General features: G+C 36.0%; 1 protein-coding gene across 1 annotated transcript in view; it reads right to left on the bottom strand.

Moving 5' to 3' along the window:
* The window catches only part of KCNU1 (potassium calcium-activated channel subfamily U member 1), a 154,993-nt gene that overhangs the window by 103,617 nt on the left and 26,606 nt on the right, over positions 1–24,770 (bottom strand). The window contains exons 8-16 of the mRNA XM_088021308.1: positions 23,367–23,537; positions 22,341–22,432; positions 20,612–20,722; positions 13,988–14,093; positions 12,862–12,944; positions 11,651–11,720; positions 8,694–8,846; positions 4,895–5,007; positions 4,490–4,558 (exon numbers count right to left, since the gene is read on the bottom strand). Coding sequence (XP_087877434.1) covers positions 4,490–4,558; positions 4,895–5,007; positions 8,694–8,846; positions 11,651–11,720; positions 12,862–12,944; positions 13,988–14,093; positions 20,612–20,722; positions 22,341–22,432; positions 23,367–23,537 — 968 coding nt within the window. The remainder of the gene's footprint in view (positions 1–4,489; positions 4,559–4,894; positions 5,008–8,693; positions 8,847–11,650; positions 11,721–12,861; positions 12,945–13,987; positions 14,094–20,611; positions 20,723–22,340; positions 22,433–23,366; positions 23,538–24,770) is intronic.

The raw sequence follows: 24,770 nt of genomic DNA, 5'->3' as shown, positions 1-24,770 counted from the left end.
TTAATATCTGTGGCAATATTTGTTGTTTCATTCTGTCATTACCAATGGATTCTCTAAATTGTAGAGTTAATAAGACTCCATCCCCCTTTACTGCTAAACACAGTAGAAAAACTGCATTTGATTATATATCTTTGATTGGTGCTAAATATCCAGAAGGGAGTAAGGTCACAACATGATTGCTGAGTTGCACACAGCTGAGCTAAGGGTGAGCTCCTTCCTGGACTGTGTTCTGAATCTGAAATGGTTAAACCAACTCAGATGCATGAAGCCTTGCTAATTTAGGCTACCCAATGCCATGGCCACATGGTTGTAAGTCTTATGGTCATAGTAGTGGTGTTTATCCTTAGGCTACTTGCCCTTTAAAATTAAATCATGTCTAGTTAACCAGCTGGATTCAAAATTTCCTTTTATTTGCCTATGCAATTTCTGAACTTGCATATTTCTTTTGACTTCATTTTTTTTTTTCTATCTTGATTGCCAGATTTTTGAGATCAGGAACCACATGAGTTGTTTCTATTCTATATGAACACTTGGATGTTCTCTTTCCGTATGGTTTGTGTGTTTGAAAATGACATCTTACAAATTTCACCCATGATACTCCTTGATGCAGTACTATATTACGACTATTTGAATTCCTCACATTTATTCCTATGTATGTCAGGCTATCCCATTTTTATTTCCTTTAATTCAGACCTCCAACACGATGAGGTCTTATAACCTTGAAACTACCATCACTTCATTTGCTCATGGTAAAAGTACTCCTTTACTCCTGTAAAACACTCCTTTTATATTAACATTGGAAAGAAGTGAAGTCTTAATTTGGGCAAAGTTATTCTGTTGTTAGGGTACTCCAAAGTAACTTGTGAGTGTAAGAGCCTTACAAAAATAAAAAGGGTTGTACCACAAAATCTCTTCCATACTACGTCAAGAGTAGAAAGATGCTGAGTAGCTGGGTTGAGGCTGTATTGAGGTAGTTTAATTTATTTTATTTTTTTAATTTATTTGACAGAGAGAGAGAGACAGTGAGAGAGGGAACACAAGCAGGGGGAGTGGGAGAGGGAGAAGCAGGCTTCCCACGGAGCAGGGAGCCTGATGCGGGGCTCAATCCCAGGACCCTGGGATCATGACCTGAGCTGAAGGCAGATGCTTAATGACTGAGTCACCCAGGCGCCCCTGTATTGAGGTAGTTTATTATCTGAGACATTGGATGGCATTCTCCAAATGTTTACTGACTGATATTAATGAGCAGAATAAATGCTTTTAACTTTGAAAGGAAAAGAATATGGATTTGTGCCCCCACCCCAGTATCATTGGCTGATGTTCACTAGCTTGCAAGCATAAACTTAGTTGTATCTTCATATCTCTTATTTTTGAGGGAGTGTCCTCTGAACTTATATTAAATATTTAGTTATGAATATACAGTCACAATAATAGCTGTGGTTGCATTTGAAAGAAGAGGTGAACTCCCTTTGAAGATTTTTCCAAACTGGCTTGATATCCTCTTCATGGATCATGGCCAGTTGCTCTCTAGATAATGTTCACTACAGGAACAAACTTAGAACATTATCTGACTAGGGTCAGATCCAGCTTTATCTCTTAGCAGATGATAAATTATTCCCTAAGACAAATCCTTATGATTGTCAAAGGCTTTTCCAAGTTTTTTTTTTAATATTTATTTACTTATTTATTTGAGAGAGAGGAGAGAGAAAGCATGAGCACATAAGCAGGGGGAAGGGCAGAGGGAAAGGGAGAGAGAGAATCTTAAGCAAGCTTCACCTAGCTTGGAGCCTGATGTGGGGCTCCATTTCACATCCCTGAGATCATGACCTGAGCTGAAATCAAGAGTCAGATGCTTAACTAAGCCATCCAGGTGCCCTGGGCTTTTCCAAGTTTTAAAGTCTGTTCAAGTGTATCAATTAGAAGAGAAAATAAAAGGTAAGAAAAGATGGGTTTCCCCTCCAGTTTTTCTGTATACTAGTCTAAATCCCAGCCATTGAGATGCCCTATTTTCCTTCCACTTATGGCTGTGGTAGATTTAGTACAATATAGTGATCAGAATCACCGCTCCCATAGTCATGCTGAGTTAAGATGCTGGCTCTGCCACTTGGGACTGATGTGAGTTTGGGAAAATTTTAACTTTTCTGGGCATCATCTTCCTGCTCTGTAAAATGGGACTAAGAATTGTACCCATTGTTGTAGAGATTCAAGAGTTTATGTAAGTAAAGTGCTGTAGCACTGTTGGTCATGAACTAGCAATCGTGTAAGACTGTTGTTATCCAAATCAGGATTTAATCTCTTTAATTCACCTGACACTTCGGTGAGAAACCAAAGTTAAATGTAATTTGTATCAGGTTCCTCTTTCATTAGGGGTACATATGTGCTAGGTACTAAACAGCACCAGGATATCTTGAATATATGTGGAAATTAATTGCCTAATAAATGTTTGTGTTTCTAGTCTGTGAAATCCCATAGTCATCCTAATGAAGTTTAAAGAAATCTAGGATGCTAAAGTTAGAAAGGACCTCAAGAGCATTTGGTGCAGTTTACAAATACCAGTGAAAAAACTGACTATAGCATGGGGACTTTAAAAATTCTCTTGTCCCACCCTTCCAGATTTTGATTTTGTAAAATTCAGAGTGGGATTTTGGAATCTATATGCCTTTAAAGCTTTGCAAATAATTCCAATGCACAGCCCATGTTGCTGAAGGCCAAGTTCTGGGCCAGTCTAAACCCCAAATTGCCTGGCTTATCGTTCTAAGACTCCATCCTTTTTATGGTGACCTATTTCTGGCAGAGAGACCATTTGTGCACAGATTTAGATTCTGAGATTTTCTTGAGCACAGACATTCACCTGGGATTCTGGGCTTTAAGAGGACACTGCCCTGCCTTGTCAGAGCAGTGTGGTGGGGGTCTCATGGCAGCAGATGTGGGGAGAATGATGAGGATGAATGGAGAGCATAACAAAATTCTGAGTTCTTACACAAATATCAGAGACGAGTTACCCAACAGGCCACATCCCCCACAGGCTGTATTTAGCCTTTTTGAGAGATATCCTTCTCCCTTCTCATCTCCCTTTTCTCTAGAGACCTATTGCTGTCCCTGATTTTTATATTCTCATTTCCATTGATCAGGATGACTCTTTAAGTTCATTTGAAGCTATGAAGAGTTCCAATACTGGGCAGATGCCTTGAATGTTTTTTCTTTGTGGTGTATGGCTAGTCAATAGAAAACTTAATATGTTAAAAAAATCTTGAAAGCCATATCTATGGAGAGACAACTTAGATTCCATATTATCCTTCTCTTACTGTTACCGACTCAATATGTTAAAAAAAATCTTGAGCAGCTATATCTATGGAGAGACAATTTAGATTCCATATTAGGCAACTAATCTAAGGTCAATTGTTAAATAGAATTTAGCCAGCCAGACGATACTATTTGTTATTCTCTCCTTAGTGACTTCCTTTGTACAGTACCCACTGACTTCTTTTGCCCAGATATATTTTGTAACATGTATACTTCGATTTTTCTTCTTTCCAAACTTTCATATAAAATTGTTCCTTTGTAGTCCATCTGATATCATTCAAACTCGTTGAATTTTGACTAGTTTCCTATAATTCTAAAGCTCCTGATAAGGTCAGTTTTAGAGCTATAAAGAGTCTCGGGTATTAACATGACTTCCTCATTTCCCAGAGAATAGATATTTCTCCAACACCACGGAGCTAGTGAGTCATAATCAGGATCAGAATTTAGTCTGTTGATTCCAATTTAATTCAACTTAGTTTTCCACTAAAAAAAACATACATAGGCCAATATAATAGTCTTTCTTGTGCTCCATTCCATTTAAACACTTAGTTTTTCTTATTTTTCAGTATTTTTAATCTCTATATATATCACTGTAGCTAATTCACTGTTTTTCCTGGATTTTCTTTTTTATTACTTGATAAATTATCTTACTTATTATCATATTATCCATCATGGGTTCTCAAGAAATTCCAATGTTCTAATAATGTTGCTTCTTTATCTACCCTACCAATAGCAGACTTTGTCCAATAAGCGAAATTCCCATTTTGCCATATTTTGTAGCTTAGCTTCTAAAGCTACAGTTGGTGGGAGCATTTTTTGTCATAATTCTTCTCATAGTACTATTTCATGGTCAAGAGTTACAAGACCTGGTAATAAATTAAAAGGAACAGATCTGAGAAGGAGACCATTTCTTCTCTCCCCTGCTTATGAAAGAGAATTTGGGGAGGGCTGTGGGAACAAAGGCAAAGCACCTGTCTACCCACTAGGGTGACCATTCTAACACCAATCATTAGATTCTAACCCCAATCATTAGAGAGAGTACTAAGTGCACCACAGCAGACTGGGTACCCAACAGGCTGGCTCTCAACAAAAGGCAAAAGTTTAGTTATGGCTGCATTTTTGGAAAACTCTTAATCATAAAGATTCTCTTTTAAAAAACTGAAGAGATTCAAAGTCTCATTGGTACCAGTAACCATGAAACATGGATTTGTGTTCGATGGCTATCAGCATGAGTCCCATCTTCACAAAACAGAGCCTAGGAAGGAAGACAAGGAATTGTGAGGAAAGAGGACAGCAGGGTACTAATTTACAAGAATATGACCAATATTTGTGCTCTGTGTCTGGGAAAACATTAGTACCTCGGCAGAAGAAGAGCCTCCCAAATGTAAGTGAAACCATTCTAAAGTACATCTGTGACAGATATGAAATTGTCCCATATATACTACAAGCTTCTAAATTGCAGAGATACAGACTTGTTTATTCTACACATTCAGTGTTTATCATGGAGCCTGGCCCACAGTGGCCCCCCAATGAACATTGTTGAAATAATATCATTGCATGAAGAAAGAGGAAAGTATTTCCCTTAACTTACCGGGAAACTTCAGGAAAACTCATTCCAGCAAAGTCATCAGAGAGACGTTGAGTAAGGATTTTGTTCTTCAGGCCATTAAAGAAATATTTTTGCCAGGGCTGTTTAGGAGAAACCTGGAATACACAATCATGCCACATGTAGCACACTGATATGGAATATGGGATGTTATAATTCAAGTTGTATATCCTGCTAAGCAACAAACTGGCACCCATTGTACTTAGGTCATAGAAAGGAGATTTGTCCTAGTGGTTAACTGAAAAAACGTCAAAGGAAGAGCTAAAACTCTACCATATATCTCAACTATTTACACTAGAAAGTTCAGAATGAAGTGAAAGTATCATGACTTGGTTTCTTCCCAGATGGCATTCAAGACTCTTTGCTGGAAACTGGAATTCTTCTCCTAATAATTTCAGCAAGGTAGACTGATTTTTGAGTCAGTAACAGTAAGAGAAGGATAATATGGAATCTAAGTTGTCTCTCCATAGATATGGCTGTTCAAGATTTTTTTTTTAACATATTAAGTTTTCTATTGACTAGCCATACACCACAAAGAAAAAACATTCAAGGCATCTGCCCAGTATTGGAACTCTTCATAGCTTCAAATGAACTTAAAGAGTCATCCTGATCAATGGAAATGAGAATATAAAAATCAGGGACAGCAATAGGTCTCTAGAGAAAAGGGAGATGAGAAGGGAGAAGGATATCTCTCAAAAAGGCTAAATACAGCCTGTGGGGGATGTGGCCTGTTGGGTAACTCGTCTCTGATATTTGTGTAAGAACTCAGAATTTTGTTATGCTCTCCATTCATCCTCATCATTCTCCCCACATCTGCTGCCATGAGACCCCCACCACACTGCTCTGACAAGGCAGGGCAGTGTCCTCTTAAAGCCCAGAATCCCAGGTGAATGTCTGGAATTTCTATAAGCTCTGAAACACTTTGGCTGTGGAGGGTTAAGGCCGGTTCAGAAATACTCCTCAGATAGCCAGCCTGTGGTTTAGAAAACACAACACACACACACACACACACACACACACACACACACACACACACACAGAAAAAAATATCCTGCCTTACAAAAAAGGACTACTTGTATCAAGCAATCCAGGCACTCGCCCTGCAGTCCCCTTTCCAAGATTCGGCTGAATCTCCTATCTTCTCCCACCCACTTTCTTAAATTTCTCTATTGAGGAGCACTCACTTCACTGGGAGTCCCTATTCAAGTCTCCATAACTAAAAAAATGGGCTTACTGCTTCTAATGTAAATGTTTCAGTTTTTGAAAGAGGGTAAAAAAATGATAGAAATGGAGAAGACTTACTGTGTTCATTTTTTTAAGATTAGAAAGGGAAATAGGACGATAAGACGGATTTTGGATTTAGATAGTAGAATAAGGGAGCTCAAGTATGTCAGTTGGTGTAGATCTAATCTAAATTTAAGCCTAAAGCAACTGGAAATGCTCTTGAAACACATATCATCGATCCAAGGTCTTGAATCTGAGTACTTGGAAGTTTTACAGATATTAACATAATACTTAGAAAAATCAGGTTATGAGATGAATAACTCTCATTCTATTGATGCAGAAACTGACAGAGAAAGTAAGTGTCTAATTCAAGAAAAATCAATCATAAGACACTGGAGTCCTAGCTGTTAATCCTAAGTTAATTGTTTATTACAGAATCTAAAACACCAGAGCTATGAGTATAGCATTAAAAAAATCTTACCCTGTCCCTGCCTAGTTTAGGATTTCTGAAAGTGGGTTTTAGACTTCACTTCCAAAAAAAAAAAAAAAAAAATTATCATAACCACAAATCTCTCACAATTCCTATATCCCAAAGTCTTCTCTTTTTTAATTTTAAGATTATTTATTTACTTATCTGACAAGGAGAGAAGAGAACAAGCGAGTGAGTGGCAAGCAGAGGGAGAGGGAGAAGCAGGCTCCTGCTGAGCAAGGAGCCCGATGCGGGACGCGATCCCAGGACCCTGGGATCATGACCTGGGCTGAAGGCAGCTGCTCAACTGACTGAGCCACCCAAGCACCCCCCTAAAAGCCTTCTTATGATGAATATTGACAGATGACCATCTTCAGTGAGATGGTTACAACTTTAGATTACACAGAAAGAAGAACAACATAATATAGGGTTAGTTTCAAATCTCTTCCTCCTCTATTTCCATGAAACACATGAAGTCTTCATAGAGAGCTCTCATTCCATTTACTTTCTCCAGCCATGGAGATTAAAATCAGAGTCATCACGATGGATGTTATCTTGTTATTATATAGACTGTATATACTATGATACAACTATCATTCACTCCTGTTAATGTTTTCCAGTCTTTAAAGTGTCCATAGACCAGCAGCCTGGACACCCCAGGAGATTTTTTCAGAAATGAAGCCTTACTCAGATTTTTGGAATCAGAATCTGCATTTTAACCAGACCTCCAGGGGATTTGTATGCACAATTAACGTTTTGGAAGCACCCTCTCAAACATACCTGTCCTTGAGACTTGGTGAAAAGTGATGGATTCAAACCCCCAGAGTGGCGACAGTTTACAAATTCCATTGTCTTGGTTGGAGACTCCATGGAGAGCCCAAGCAAGTCACTGTACATGTATACATGTATAACAATCTGGCAGAACAGTTATCTTGCACTTTCTAAGTACACAGCACAGGCAGAGACAATTTCTTCACAAGCACTTTTTGAGGCCATAAACAGTGAGCAGGAAGAGAAAGCTAAGGCAGGTTCATTATAGCGGCATCAAGGCTCATTTTTTTGGTTTTATTTTTTTTAGATAGTACCAGGGACAAAACCAAAAAAGATGTAAAAGTTTTTTAAATTTATTAATGAAGGAAATAAAGTGTAAAGGAAGGCCAAGAGGGAATTGAATATAAGAGAAGGCATATGTAGACTCCTAATAAATGGAGAGGAAAGGTCATTCTCTGGAGAGCCTCTGGACAACGTGATACTGGGTCCAGCTAAGGGTTGGAACCTTTCCTGGAACATTTCATGTGGGTGGCATTTCGAAGGCTGTACTTCGTGCTATCGCAGTCATCCCAACAGTCCCTTTGAACCACTTATTTTGTCTCAAAGGTATCAGAGGACCTGATGTGGGAGATTGTGAGTAGATACCCAAAAACCACAGGCATCAAGCATTGTTGTAAGACATTAGGTCAGACAATTCTACCTCTGCTACTCATTAACTTCACTATACGATCAAGTTGGTAAGCTTCACTGACCCATTACTGTGATTCAACCTTGAAATATTATCAAAGGGAAACATAATGTATTTAAAATAAGTGACATAGTAGGTACTCAATATGTGGTGACTATTGTTATTACTGTATAGAATGTCCCCAAAATAACCTGAAAAATTGATTTTAATTGTTACTTGCTCAATGAATATATTATTTATCAATTATTATATATTTAATTTATATTTAAATATATGATTTTACCACTAATAATATAACCTTTATTTTTATTTATATTTCTGCTTTCAATAACTCAAAGTATTTCTACCTTTATAATCATAACATTGTAGACTACAGGTAGGGAGCAAAGCTATGATTTCTATTTTGCAGATAAATATTCTTAGACAAGAATAAGATCAATAACTTCTTCAAGGTCAGTGCAGTACCTGGGACTTCCGTCTAGACCACTCAATCCTCTCATAGTTCAAGTGGAAGTCATATCTCATTTCTTGGGGCCTTCTTGCCTTCCTCAATTTTTTTTTTCTATGTCTGATCCTAACATGTAAGGATATGGGGAAAAAGCCAGGATTCAACAACAAATTTACAAGGTCACCTTTTTGTTTTGTTCAACAAATAGAGACGTTAGAAAGGTGCACAAGCCTGGCACCAGACAGCCTTGGGCGATGAAGCCAAGTTTTAACTCGGCAAAGCAGATGATGTTGTCTCCGGTATTCCAGTTCCAGCTGGGGATTTTTGGCAGAAAAACCTGTTTCATGGTAGAAAGTAGGTCAGACATTAAGAAGAAATACAATTCAAAGTTTTTTTTTTTTTTTTTTCTGAATGGACGTCTTTCTTGCATTTATTTGAAAGCATTTACTTGAAAGCATTTATTGTGTCCACGTCAGTGGAAGTGATAAGAACAAATTCAGCTTTTAAAAAAATTGTGAGTAGTCTACTGCTCCCATTTTTTAAAACAAAAATAGTAAGAGTTGCAAAATTGAGTTCAGACGCTTAACGACTGAGCCACTTAGGTGCCCCCCCTTTTTTTTAATTTTTAAAGTACCATGTATGAGGGAAATCATATGGTATTTGTCTTTCTCTGACTTACTACACTTAGCATAATTCCCTCAAGGCCCACCCATACTGTAGCAAATGCAGAATTTCCTTTTTCATGGCTGAACAAAATTCCATTATATTTATAGCATATATATTTATTATATATTATATTTTATTTTTTTATATATATATCCCTTTTTCTTTAAATATAAATGGAGAATTTATCTATATTTAAAGTAATTACTGATAGGTATGTATCTATTGTCATTTGTTAATTTTTTTCTGGCTGTTTTGTAAATCCTCTGTTCCTTTCTTCTTCTCTTGCTCTCTTCCTTTGTGATTTGATGAGTTTCTGTAGATCTTAGAGTCCTTCCTCTTCACTTGTTGTATATCTACTATAGGTTTTTCCTTTATGGTTACTATGAGGTTTATATAACTCATTTTTATAACAATCTATACTTAAGTTTGATGACATTCTAAAACTACATTTTTATCCCCCCTCCCACATTTTATTTTTGATATTACAATCTATAGCTTCTGGCCTTGTGTGTGTAGCCCTAAGAATCACAGTTATAGTTACTTTTACTACTTTTTTCTTTTAACCTTCATACTAGCTTCATGAGTGATTAATCCACCTTTACAACATTAGATTATTCTGAATTTTATGACGCGTTTGCCTTTGCCATTGAGATGTACACTTTCGTATCTTTTCCTGTTAGTAATTGATGCCCTTTCCTTTCAGTTTTAAGAAGTTTCTCTAACATTTCTTGTAAAGTAGTCCTAGTCATGATGAACTCCTCTAGATTTAGCTTGTATGGAAAACTCGCTTCTTTAATTCTGCAGGACAACAATGCCAGATAAGACTACTCAGGGTTGGCAGTCTTTTTTAAATTTCTTTCAGTACTTTGAATAGATTGGGTCATTTCCTTCTGGTCTGTGAAGTTTTTTGCTAAAAAAATCTGCTAAGTAGTCTTATGGTGGTTCCCCCCCCTTTTTTTAAGATTTTATTTATTTGTTTGATAGAGAGAGAGAGCACAAGCTGGGGAAGCGGCAGGCAGAGGGAGAGGGAGAAGCAGGCTCCCTGCTGAGCAGAGAGCCTAAGGACTCTCACCCCAGGACCCCAGGATTAGGACGTGAGCCAAGGCAGATGCTTAACCAACTGAGCCACCCAGGTACCCCATGGTGGTTCCCTTATACGTTACAAGTTGTTTTTCTCTTGCTGACTTTAAGATTCTCTCTTTGTCTTTAGCTTTTGATGCTTTGATTATGAGTCTTAGTGTGGGTCTCTTTACTTTATCTTATTTGGAATTCTGCTTCCTGGATGTGAATGTCTGTTTTCTTCCCCAGGTTAGGGAAGTATTCAGTCACTATTTCTTCACATATGTTTTCTGCCCCTTTGTTTTCTCCTTCTGGGACCCCTATAATGCAATTGACATTGTCCCTTAAGCTATCTCCACTCATTTCATTCTTTTTTCTTTTTGCTACTCTAATTAGGTGTGTCCCACTACCCTGTCTTCAAGTTTGCTGATTCTTCTGCGTCATCTAGTCTGCTGTTGAACTCCTCTATTGTATTTTTTGATTCAGTTATTAAATTCCTCAGCTCTGTGACTTCTATTTGGTACTTTCTTATAAATTCCATCTCTTTGTGAAGTTTTCACTTTCTTCATCCATTCTTTGCCCTAGCTCAGTGAGCATCTTTATGACTGTTTTGAACTCTCTATTAGGTAAGTCATTCATCTCTGTCTCATTAAGGTCTTTTTCTGAGGTCTTATCTTATTCTTTCATTTAGAATATATTCCTCTCTTTCTTCATTTCCCCTGAAATTCTGCATTAGATAAAACAGCCACCTCACTCAGTTTTGAAGAAATGGCCTTCTCTAGGAGTTGAACCTTATTGTTCAACCATGACATAGCTTCTGGTTGTCTCTCAAACCTTTGTAATTGTCTAATCAGCCTAATTCATTTTTAGGGGCTCCCAGTAGTTGAGGGTATGTCCAGAGCTGTCAATGTCCCAAAGGAAAGGATCTCAGCACCTAGATTCAGGTGGACTGGAAGTTAGACTCTCAGGCAGCAGCTGTTAAAGTATGAAACTATACTTCTTTATGAACTTACATTTTTAAGTGATTAATAATTTTTAAAAGATTTATTTATTTATTCAAGAGAGAGAAAACATGAGCAGGGGGAGGGATAAGGGGGGAGGGAGAGAATCCTTAAGCAGACTCCCTGCTGAGCATGGAGCCTGATGTGGGGCTCAATCCTAGGACCCTGAGATCATGACCTGAGCGGAAACCAAGAGTTTGACGCTCAACCGACTGAGCCACCCAGGTTCCCCTAAGGGATTAACAATCTTAATGAGACTCCAAATTTCACCTGTAGTTGGAAAAACTTTTTGAGTGTAGATCTATAGGTCTATTAATTATAGAAATTAATAAGTTTTACTACTTAGATGAAATAAATCATTTAACTCCATAGACTAAAAGAAGAAGATAATAGATAGACTAGAATGTTACCATACCTTGTTATGGGATTGAAGTATCTGTATGATGATTCTGGTATTAGGGTTATAGTTCTTGATAGAGAGAACCCTACATAAATAACAAATATGCTCATCAGTGATGTGCCATATTCAATGGCTTTGCAATATAATTAATTTCAGAATTAAACTGATATGTGGGTAAGCATAATAAAACAATACATAAAATTCACTGTTATGTTGTTTTCTAAAAATGTTCTGTTTAATAACATACACAGTAAACAGTGCTATTGTTTTAGTGATTTAGTAAATGAAATCTAGGAAAAGGTTAGCTCTTGGTACTAGGAGACTGTGGTCTTCTGGAACCAGTTCTTGAGGAGGAAATAGACAGTTTCATGTATTTTAGCCTTCAAACTCAAACACAGGAATTACAGGAAAAAAAAAACAAACAAACAAGAGATTGAATTTCTGTCCATAACATGAAGCAGCTCATAGACTATCTTATTCAACTTTCTCATTATACATATTAAGAAACTAAGGTCTATCTCATATGCACTGTATTATGCAGAGCATACATTCTCAACTGTTTCTTGCTATTTGTAGAATCACCTTCAGCTATGTATGTTTACTATGCTCTGGGGACCAGGAGTTCATCTGGGTTAGGCACAATGCCATTGCCATCACAATGATAGTTTGAAGCCATTACTACAAGTCAAGCTCCTGCTCATAGACAGCTCATAGTTAAAGGCAGTTAACCCAACTCTAGTCATCTTGAAGATACTTTCCAATAATCACAAGCACATTATACCAAATGATACACAATATTTCAGCAGAACTACTGGAGGAAAAACCCCAATAAGTAAAGTCTACAAACAGGGCTCACCAATAACAAATGGCATCTTTATTTTTTGTGGGTTAAAGATGTTATTTATAATGGTGTTATCTGAACAGGTATCAGTTATTTGTATGCTTGCCTTTTCAATTTAAATAGTATCCATAAGAAACTTTAGGAAAGTATGTGGAGAAGCACAGAGATACTCAGAATACTCTATTTTTTACTACCTTATTCCTACATCTTCATAGCCTCTGGGAGAAAAAAAAAGGCAGAAACATTGAATAGGATGAACCTAGTGCTGTGACAGATGATATCTTCTCCTCTTTAGTCCACTGCACTAGGCTTTATTTTAAAAGAGGTAGAAATAAAACCAGCATTGAAGCATATAAAACAAAGTACCAGGTTCTTAGGTTCTTACCTCATAATGTTTGAAGTGTCTTCAGCATGGGAATCACTGCACAAAGGGTTGGCTATAATCAGGCATGCTTCTGCAGATTCCACCTATTCTTCAAGATTAAACAGCAGCCACCTTGTTAATCTCATGGGGAATGCTCTACTGTGCCCCCTGTGGTTTTTCCTATGGTTTTATAATAAAATTTCCCATAAGAAAGAGAACACTCTTGGGAAGGAGTTGTGATGAGGATGTCTTTACATCAGGATCAGAGTCCGGTAGATGCTGTAACAGTCTCTAATGAAGATGCAAGACTGCTTTAAAATGGGGAAAGTGCATACTTATATTTTTCCTATTGTCCAAAATCAAGTTTTTAAGCAACTGCCTGTATATTTATGTGTTCAGGACAGCAAAGAATGGGGGAACTGGAAGTACGTTTGGGCCAAAGTAAGCATTCAATATTTGTGGATTCTGAATCTTAAGGGTCTAGGAAATTATTGAAGTGGCTCTTGTAATACCGACTTGTGGGAAAGAGAAAGCTTATTCTGAGTCTGTCATTTTTTATTTCAATTCTTTATGTTAACTTTATAGATCTCTGATTCTAAAAACTGAAGCCCTAGGTTTATATGATTCTGTAAAACCTAAAACATGGGGGGAAGCTGGCTTTGATCTTAATTGAAAGCTGTCTAGATGGTTAGATATTGCTCATTATTTTTATTCCCACCTTAATGGGATTTCTGCTATTTTCCTTAATGTTTCTCCTATCAGAAGGCATATTAGTGTGTTTACAAAAAGTTGGGAAATCTGTCATCTGGTAATGATCCTACTTGGATGGTAAGATTAAACACACTTTTGCTGTCCATAACTTTTTCAGATTTTTTAGACTGATAAAATAAAACTTCATTAGATAGAGAATCTAGTGAAACAAATAAATGTAAGTGTATGTAAACAGTGAGTTCTGCTTGATATCTGTCAAGGAGGATTTAGAGACCAATTACTACATTTCCTTTATGATCAGTTTTTAAAATTGAGGAAGTCTTATTTTCCTTCAATTTAAGTATCTGGAGTAATACTTTTAAAACAGCAATACATCTTATGATCTTAATTGTTGCAGCTTAGGGAAACTAGAAGAAGAAAAAGAACCCGTTCTTACCGCAACACGCCTCAGATCATCCCACTTAAGTGCAGATCCAGAAATAAAAGTTGTATAGGCCATGTTGCACTTAAATATGGTTTCTAATTCCAAGGAAGGAGGGACCCTGGGCAAAGAATGTAGTACCAAAGATGTAAAAAGATGCCTGAATATGGTGTAGAGATTGTTATATTTATTTAGTGTCTTTAAAAGAACTCCTAATTTCCATTAGGAAAACATCCATCCTCCCTTACTTATCCATACTAGCCTTATTCCAGGCATGGGCCTGAAGCTCAGACCTAGTCAATCACTATGATATGAAAAAATGCAAGTCACATTGATGTCCAAAAATTTTAAAAAAAGGAATTACTAAGGATGCTAAAACAAAAACATTTCAATCATTCAAAAAGATATTTTAAACAATGGCATTTTAAAACAATGATGAATTTAATGAAATAGCTTCTAAATATATAAAGAAAAATTAACAAAACTAGAGATAAATTGATGAATTGTCACTGTAATGAGAGATTTCAACATATCTCTCTCAATTATTGATTGATTAAACAGAAAAAAAATTGTCAAGTTTGATGTTTCTAAGTCCTTTTTTTTCTTTTTTCCCTTTATTGAGGTATAATTGACAAATAAAATTGAGAGCCATATAAAATGTATCATGTGATAATTTGGTATGTGTATATATATATATATATATATACACACATATATATATATATATATATATATATATATAGTGAAAGGCTTCTTCCCATTAACTTTATTTACGCATCCATCACTTTACATGGTTACCTTTTTTCAGGGTAAGAACATTTAAGTTCTACTCACTTAGCAAATTTTAATTACACAATATAATGTTACTAGTTTTAATTACTATGTTATACATTAGATCCTCAGAAATTATTCATCTTAAAACTGGAAATTTGTACCCTTTTACCAACCCCTTTCCATGTCCTCCCTTTGCATCCCAGCTTCGGGCAACCACCTTTCTACTTTCTGCTTCTATGAGCTTGACTTTTTTTTTTGTATTTGTATTTTTGTATTATAAAATACCTACAGGAAAAGTAGAGATAAAAATAAGAGTGGAAGAATACTACAGCTAACCAAATGCGACAACTTTTAAGACTCAGACAAAACAAATTACTAAAAATATATCCTCTCAGAACTCACTCTAAAGGAAACATAAAGCCCGTATAGTCCTATGACTATTAAAGAAATTTAAGCCATAATTTAAAAGCTCTCAAAACAAAACAAAAAAAAACACACACAGACACCAAACAAAAATTCCACAAAACAAAAAGTCCACCAGTTTTAAATGATTTTACAGTATCTTCTATTATACTTTCAAGCAACAAATTATCCCGTTTTTTATACAATGTCTTTCGAAGATATTAGAAGGGAAAAGTATCCAGCTAATACTACAAAGTCAAAATAACCATAACTCCAAAGCTATTAATGTAATTTACCACATCAACAAATTAAAAGTAAAAAAATATATACAGAGTCATCTCAGATGCAGAGAAAATGGTTATAAAAAATATCTTTTCACAGTTAAGAAACACAGTTCATGGTATTTGAGGAATAGAAGAGAATATCCTTAACCCAATAAGGAATATCTTTAAAATAAAAAAGGATGTCCTTAATGACAAAATATTAGAAAAGTTTTCTTTGAAATGAGAAATAAAAGATATAATCACCACTTTTTTTGCTAATGTTATATTTGATGTCTCATCAAGTACAATAAGAAAATAAAATAAATTGTACACAGGAGGATTGGAAAGGAGGAAATAACTATCTTAATTTGAAACTATTATTTACATAGAAACCCCTAACAGCACCACAAAAAAAGGTTTCAGTAATGGAGAAATTTAGCAATATGGATAGATAGAAGATTAATATACAAAAGTCACTTCTGTGTTTTATACCAAAAGCAAACCACTAGAAAAAGTAACTAATAAGACAGTATTTCCAGTAATATCAGAAAATATCAAGTACCTAGAATATAAATATACATAAAATAAATACCACATTATTACTGTTTTATGTTGTATATTCTCTAAGCCTAGTTATCTGGCTCTTCTGAAAGTTTTGAGAGCTACATAATATCTATTTATACATTTCTTTCTGCTTAATTTAGTCATAAGTAGTTTTTGTTTATGCCACTAAGTATCCTAATATACAGGAATATAAATTAATATTTTACCTTTATGACAATTTATATCATAATATCTTGGAAAATTTTTTCTTAACAGGTAACCAAAGAAAGAAAAGAAACAATTTCTCTATCAGTTATCTATTTTTGCTTAAAAATTTTCAAGATCTTTGTGGCTTGAGATAACAAATTGTTATTTCTTGAAATTCTTTGTTTTGATTTGGCTCAGCTGGGTGACTTTTCTGCTTCATGTGGTTTTGTTGGAGTTACTCCTATGTCTGCATTTAGCTGAGGGCTTTAGTGGGCTAGAACATCCAGGATAGTATCACCTATATGTCTATTGCCTCAGCTGGGCTAGCTGGAGGGCTGGCACCTGGATGGGCCTCCTCTCCATCAGAGTAGGTGAACTTCTTCTATAGTGCTTCAGGGCTCCAAGAAACTGGAAGCAGAAGCTGCCAGGCCTCTTAAGGGCTGGGCTCATAACTGCCCCAGTCACTCTTGTACATTTTGTTGGTTAAAATGAGTCGAACGGCAGTCCAGTTTCAACAGAAGGGAGAACAGACTCTACTTTTCTTGGAGGAGTAGAATATGTGTCAACAATTGGGAGGAATCCTGGCAGCCATCTTCTGAAAACAATCTTACCTCAAGAATTCACATCTCTCCCCTGTACAAAATATTTTCACTTTCTCTCCCCAAAGTTTCATCTCTTTAAAGCATCAGCTTTAAGTTCTGGATCTTGTCATCTACATCAAGTCTAGATGTCGATGGGGATCCTCAGGCACAGCTCCTCCTCATCTGATGACCTATGACCTAGATAGACAAGTCATCTCCCGCTCAACACCCAGCATACCATGATGAGGCAGGGATGGGAAAACTGCAGCAGACACTCCCAGTCAAAAGATGCTGGGGTGGTAACGGACAGCATGTAGAAATCACTGGTCTACTGAAACTATGAAATCTATCTGAGCACATTTTATCATGCCCCCTGACTCAGAGGGCAGAGCATGTTTTTGATTAGGGTCCAGTTCTGCTCTCATGAGCCAATCCATTGTTTTTCTCAATTCTTATCTCTGCTCTCTGACTCTAGGAGTCATCTTCTGTTTTCCGAATAAATGGCCCATGTTTGTCCCTGAGTAGATTTCTCAGCCTAATTTCTGACTATGCTGGGTTGGGGGCCAAGAGGCATTTGTTTCCATTGTGAAGTCTCTCTTTCCCTTTTACTCCAAGCTGACAGTTGACATTGATAACTTTCTATAAATGTTATTCAGGTTCACGCCCCCAAACTCATATCCTTTGGATTCCTTTGGAGACAGATCTCTACTTCGAGAAATTTAGAATTCTGGGAAGAATGTCCTTCAGCTTCTTAGAAGCCCTTTGCATGACTAAGAGGAGCATCTACAAGACACCACCTTAACTTTTTCTGAGGTCTTAACAAAGGATCTTACAGCTGCATCCTTGATTAGATCTTACCCTTTGACCTTGAGGTCATATTTTATAGCACCCTGGATTTGATTTTTTCCCCCCTGAGGTCATTTTCCTCTGACATTTTTTGGCCAGCTGGAGAGACTGTTCTGAGCCTTCTATATTTCCTTTAAGTTCTGCTTGAAAACTAAAGAGTTTCTTTTTTACCTCCATTTTCTTACAATATCTTATCATACATGATTATACTTAAAGCAAATGACACCTAACATTCTTTCAGGAAATTTTCTCAACCACCTTCACAATCTTACTTGGTACATTTCCTATCTATCATGTTATTTTGGGTGACATTGTTACCAAAATTGTGCCGTTCTTTCTGTATCCAGTGGTGGTTTTCCTCACTGTTTTTCCAGCATCTAGTAAGAGTCTCCATGCAACCCGTCTAGCCTCTGCCTACCACCCGTTCCAAGGAGAAAGCCACATTTTGGCTTTTGTTATGATAGCAGCCCACCTCCAGGACCACATTTTGTATCAATTATCCCTTTCCACAAAACAAACCATTCTGGAACTTACTGATCTAAAACAACAACAATATATTATTTCTCAAGATTTTGTGGGTTGGCTGGTCTCAGCAAGGTAATTCTTCTGTTCCATACCATGTCGACTGTGGCCATTAATTGGGGTACATTCATTAGGGAGCTTGACTGAGAGCTGGAATGTCCAAAATGACTTTACCCGCATGACTGTTGTCTCACTTATGTGACTGGAGCAGCTGAGAGCTGGCTGGACCTTCTCCCCAGCAAGCTACTCTGATTCTTTATATGATGATGTAGGGCTCCAAGACAGTGAAAGTTGAAACTATCAATCCTCTTAAAGGCTAGGCCTGAAACCAGCAAAGTGTCACCTCTGTGGCATTCAATTTATCAAATCCAGTCATAGGCCAGCCCAGATGCAAAGGGAAGAGGAAGAGACTCCATTTTTTATTGAGAGGAGCAATATGAATATACAGTAAGGGAAGGAAATGTTAATAGTTGTGTTAAAGAAAAATCTACCACAATTGCAGATCATGATCATTGCTTTAAAGGAAATACAATGGAGCAGTGAGAAAGAAGGATTAGAACTCACCAATTTAGATAGCTTGAATTGGGGGTTGGGGGAGACTCTCTGAGTGCTGAAGAATAAGAATAAATTGATCATATAACAGTAGGAGAAGAGCTGAGAAAAAAGCACAGATCAATAAAATGGCCTTTCTAGAAACTAAGGAGAGACAAAATATTAACTTTGAATAGGGTTGTGATAGTGGAGATGAAGTGGTAGAAACAAAATTAGTATTTATTAAGGAGACAAAATTGATGATATTGATCAAAGTGTACACAGGCTTTGAGGGAGAGGAGTAGCAAACACAATGCTTCATTTTCTGTTTTAAGGAACTATACTGATAACATTCCATTTACTGAGATAGAAAATACTGTTTTCTTTCCTTCATGTATTTTTTTTTAATTTGCCTTGTTAGCTGGAGAGAGGGACATAAGATCATGAGTTTACTTTTGAAAATGTTAAATCTGAGGGACCTTTGAAACACTGGGATGGAAATATCCAGTAAGCAATTAGTTTGTGAATACAGAACCACAGAAAATGTCTGGCAGAGGATATAAATTTTAGAGTCATCAGAAATTATATGTAATTGGAAAAATTCTAGATGAATTTTATATCATTTAAAAAATTTCATTCATTCTCTTGACAAGCACCTATAATAACCTACATTAGTCCATGAAAATAGAGCAGTATTTAATTAAATGTATTTAATGATTTCCTTATCTCAAATGGATTATAATTATTAGCCCCTTATCACAATTTTAACACTTTTTTTTTTTACTATTTTTTAAAATAAGGATTCAAGTAATATACAAATTACTGAGAAGACAGGCAGGCAATGATAGAGAAACAGAACTGTTGGCTGTCCATCAATAGCACCATGAAGGTGTTCAAAATGCTTATTGGTTATCTCATATATGAGAGCCCAAAGTTATAGTGGACAGGGCATGCCCTAATCTAAAAAGTACAGAGTGTTAACTATAAAATGTGTGAAGGTTGAAGTGATCCTGTATACAATACTGTATAAGATCAAAATGTCATTTCAAATATATCTGACTTATTTAGTGACATGGGGATGACTGAAGAGCCTTTTAGACAAAATGAAGAAGGTAGTTCACTACACTTTACACAAAATCAATTCCAGAGAGCTTAAATATAAAATATTTCAATATGAAAACATAAAAGTGCCAGAGGGATATTTGCTTAATTCTAGAACAGAGAGGCCAAAAATGCCATAAAAGCCAGATGCCATAATGAAAGAGCCAATGGATTATAGTGCACGTAAATCCAATGCTTTGTATTAAAATAAAGCACATGTGCACACACATACACACACAAAGGCAAAGAGAGAAAAATCTTTACAACACATGACACAAAAAAGCTAATATCAAAACATATTAAGACTGCTTAGAAGTCAGTAAAGCAACAGATGACCATCCTCATAGAGAAGACAGAAATGAAAAGACGAATTCCTTCATTCCACAAAAAAGGAAAAGAAAATGGTCAAAACATACAAAAACTGTTCAGTCTCACTAGGAAACAAAATTGTAGGAAGGAAAAGCAAAAAGGAAACCATCAGACCAAATAAAAATTGTTCAATCTCACTATGAACCAAAATTGTACGATAAAACGAGAAAACAATTTAGCCTACTTAAAAATCATTTTGTTTTAAGTTCACAAAATAGTTGGTCATATGTAATAATAACAAATGCGGAACACTTTTCTAAATGATAAGAAATCTTTTAAACAATGTTAGGACATATACATAAAAATATCAGGCAAGATATATTCCAAAATATTCTCTGAGATTAACTCTGGTTTTTAAGATTGCCTTTTCTTTTCTTTTTGCTTATTATTATTTCCTAATTTTTCTATGAATATTGCAAAGGTTATTTTATTCCATTTAAAAAATGCATACATATTTCAAGGATTAATTTAGAGCTCATGAACCATACAGATACACTTACTCTCCCAGAAAAACAATCTCGATGTTGATTTCCCCTGACTTATGGCGGAGAAAATTCCTCAGGAATGCAGTCACGCTGTCAACTGTAATGTTTCCACAGACCACAATGAACCTAGGGAACAAGACTATGTGAGGTGGATCATTTGAGGAACAGAAGTATCTTCCTGTCAAGATTTAGAGATGGACAATTTGCTTAAACTTAGTTTTAAATCAATCTGGTATTTGAACTACCCAGATTTTAAAAATAGAAACACTGAAGATCACATCTCCAATAAAGAGAAGAAACATCAAATTTCTGTAGTCCCAATTCATCCCATGTTGGGTATGAATCCAAACATTTGAATTACACATAGCTTTTCAGGAATACGATAATAACTATCATAAGTGTTATGTTTTTCATAGTTATTATAACATTATAAGGGACTGGCACATGTGTTATTTCACTTGATTTTTTCACCTGATTCCTGATTGATCTAGTATTTGTTCAAAGGAAAAACAGAGGCTCAGCATGATTTTCTCAAACAGTACGGCAGAGTGGCAATATATTCTAGGTTATCTTGGTTTTTCTTCCACATCAAAAATTATCTAGTCCCTACAAAAAAGTGAGTCTAATGGAGAGACATCTGGGACAGGTGCAAAAATCTATGCACGTAACTTTTACAGTGAAAAATAGCTGTCAATTTCCTTGAGTTTCATGCATTTAAAGAAGCTATTTTTCCCTCTGTTACTCATTTAGGGAAACCAAAAGTGTACTTTCAGCTTAATTTAACCTTAAATTTTCCAGACCTTTTGGGCTACTTTGGCATGTGTTCCGCATTCCTTTCCTGTGATAAATTGGATCAGACTTTGGCTTATCTAGTTCATTTCATTGTTTTCAATATTTGTTTTTCACTCGTTTCATTATTATTATTATTATTATTATTATTATTATTATTTTTACTTTCTCCTTTGGACTCCTAGGTCAATCCTTCTTCCAGTTGTGCTGAGACCACTCCAAGACAGTTTGTCTTTACTGTACCTGTTTCCTCTATAGCAGATGGAGACCAAATAAAAAATAATTGCTTCAAATTTAAGATCTCCAATCCATTCTCTCCTTCTTAGATGTGAAAACCATAATGGAAACTGAAGTAACACATCACAGAGAAATAGGGTAAAAAAACAACACCAACTCTGTCTCCCTTCTGGAACAGGTATCTGTGACATGGACAAAACAGGTGATCTATGAAGTATTGTAGAAGATGTGGAAATTGCTCTTCCCCCTAGCAAACCTCTGTCTGTGAATGAGCTCCCATATGGCGTAGGGAGATTTGGGCCAACACAACAGAATTGAAGTCATTATTTTAAATTTGAACTGTGGTTTTAATTTGATCTATTATGTGAAGTTAGCCGTTAGTTAACCATATGATTAAAATGAATAGGACAGTTAGGAATAGATTTAAGAGAAGAGTTAGTGGTAAGAGATGTAGAAGTATTGCTACAATCAATACTTGATAAGGAATGACAACATTATCTGTCATTTTAGTTGACTTACTAAGGGCTAAGCATCTATATAGCAGTGATTATCAAATAACAAATATTTTCTTGTGGTATTTATTTTAGTGCAACCCTCTTAGCTGAATGAAGGACTTGCCAATATATTCACCTATGCCAGGTGATAGGTGTTTAGAAAGGGATATGTGACTAGTAGGATTTCTCAAACTGTAGAAATTGTACCTGAAAGCTATACTTACTTCTTCCCTTTGACTACTTCATAGGAACTGGTATATTTCCTCTTGTTAGCAAAAAGTTCCACCATTTCAGGGACATAATTTGCAAATAGGATCTAAAACAATCAGCAAATAAAATCTTAGGTGTCTTTATTTTCAAGGGTAGTCCAAAATTCTGATTATAAAGGAGAAGAAGGTACATAAAACTTTCTCTTATCCAGGAGGGGTGTGACTGTGAACTGTTTTTAAAAGGCAGACCATTTTTTTCTTCCTTACTTCAACCTTCGGATTTGGTTTAAATTGAATAAAATGCTTTCCAACATTCAAAATGATGAAAGCAAAGACAAGCAGTAGGGCAACCTTCCTGCCCATTTTGTCCTGTAGTCACATCTAACTGCCTTTCAGACTCTTTGAGTTGGTACTACTTGAGGCCTTAGAAAAAAAAAAAAAGCATGTGGGACAGAAAGGGGTTCAGGAAAAATGAATGAAATGAGGGGATGTAACAATGTGGACAGAGGAATATCAGTAAGGTAGAATTCTGTTAGTGGTTTTTAAGGGATTGAAATTAAAGTCACTAAAAGAAAAGGAGGTTTCCTTTGACCATGACACACTCCTGAACCAAGTACAGATGTTCACATATCTGAAATAGAATGTTAGTTCAGAGAGAACTTACTCATTTGGTCTGGAAAGAACAGAATTTTCTTCAAATCAAATCTCAAATGCCCTTCTTTCTCTTTGGAAGAAAGACTTTAGTCTGATGGCCAAAGATAATGGAATATAGGGTTGCTCAATTCAATGTAGAGGCTAATAAGGAAAGTCTGCTCTCCTTCATCTGCCATCCTCATCCTTGGCAATCAAGCAATTATGTCATGAGCCCCAGGGGATGCAGTTTGGAAAATATGGGCTCTAAATATCTTTCCATTTTCATTTGACACCTGCTCTGAACAATGCAACATTCACACTCAAATCTATATTGTTTTATTTCTCACCATTAACTATATGTTTTTGGTTTATGTAGGTATATTCAAAGATATTAAAAATATTCTTCACCAAACTCCCCAGAGTGAAAAACATGATGAAGGTCCGTCCTAGGGATGTCTTGGCTACCACATCTCCAAAGCCAACAGTTGACGTTGTTGCCATGACCAGGTAAATAGACTCAAAATATGATATATTCTGTGAATTTCTACCTTTGAGCCAGGGATCACCAGAATTTTCCACCTGTCCAAAGAGAGAAGATTCAGGAAAGTTCTCTGAATGGAATCCAAGGGCAAGTTTATAAAGAATAGGCGAAACACTGGACTAGTTTCACTTAATTCAATCCAAACGAAGTATTAAGTGATTCCCAGGTTGCACTAAAGTGTTTGCGAAGTGTGGGTAGTGATTGTGAAGTCTTGTGTTCCTTCATTGTGATTACTGCTGAACTCTGTGGTGACATGTAGCTTGAGCCCACATTTTCAGTGCTCCACTAGGGGATTGGCTGCCCATATCCCTTTCTCTTCATTTGGTCAAATCATAACATGCAAGAGTCATGAGACTCCAAAGGCTCTCAGATCGAGCAATTATTATTTATTATCATTTTCCACTAGCTCAGGATTATCATTAAAAAAGAAGCACTTAAAAAAAAAGAAGAAGCACTTACATGAGCACTTCATTTCAATGAGCTTAAGCACATGAAGGCTAGTGTCTAAGGAAAAGCAAACAAAAAATTTTTCCAGGTTATTTTCCACCTCCAAAAAAAAAATCTTTTCAGTGATTAAAAAAAAACTCTGAAGAATATTTCCTCTGATTTCTCCCTAAGTCTTCACATTTTAAGAAAACTAAATTTATTAGATTATCTTTTTTATATTAAATAAAATGAGTAACTTAGGTAATGACACTATACTTCATATTTATAGTATATACATAAACATAAATATGATATATATCATACATAATAATAACTATGTAATGTATACAACTTTCCTTTTTCCATTTTTAGACTTTTTTTTCCAAATAGCTACATATTTCCTATGTGTTCCATTTCTGTTTAGCACAAAAATGATAAAGTGTTAGAGATGCCTGAGGAAAGTAGGTTTTTTGTTTCAGTGTTAAGAAGTGAAACAGAAATTAGAAATAACATTGTTCATTCAGGTATTTGATCACTTTTTAAAAGTGACCTTTTCTTAAGTTTTTTTTTAAGATTTTATTTATTTATTTGAGAGAAAGAGAGAGAGAGAGAGAGAGAGAGAGAGCCGGAATGGGGGAGGGGCAGAGGGAGATGGAGAAGCAGACTCCCCACAGTGGGGAGCCCAATGTGGGGTTTATGATCCCAGGACCCTGAGATCATGACCTGAGCTGAAGTGAGATGCTTAATTGACTTAGCCATGCAGGTATCCCTAAAAGTGACCTTTTCTTAAGTTTGATGGGTAGGTTAAGGGTATGGACTCCTATAATACCTACACCAAAATAAGA

This window comes from Eumetopias jubatus, unplaced genomic scaffold (genome assembly GCF_037043125.1).
Source record: "Eumetopias jubatus isolate StellerSeaLion01/CBP00866 unplaced genomic scaffold, mEumJub1_p1.0 scaffold_2, whole genome shotgun sequence".
Lineage (NCBI taxonomy): Eukaryota > Metazoa > Chordata > Mammalia > Carnivora > Otariidae > Eumetopias > Eumetopias jubatus.
This window is presented reverse-complemented; position numbering and strand designations above follow the sequence as displayed.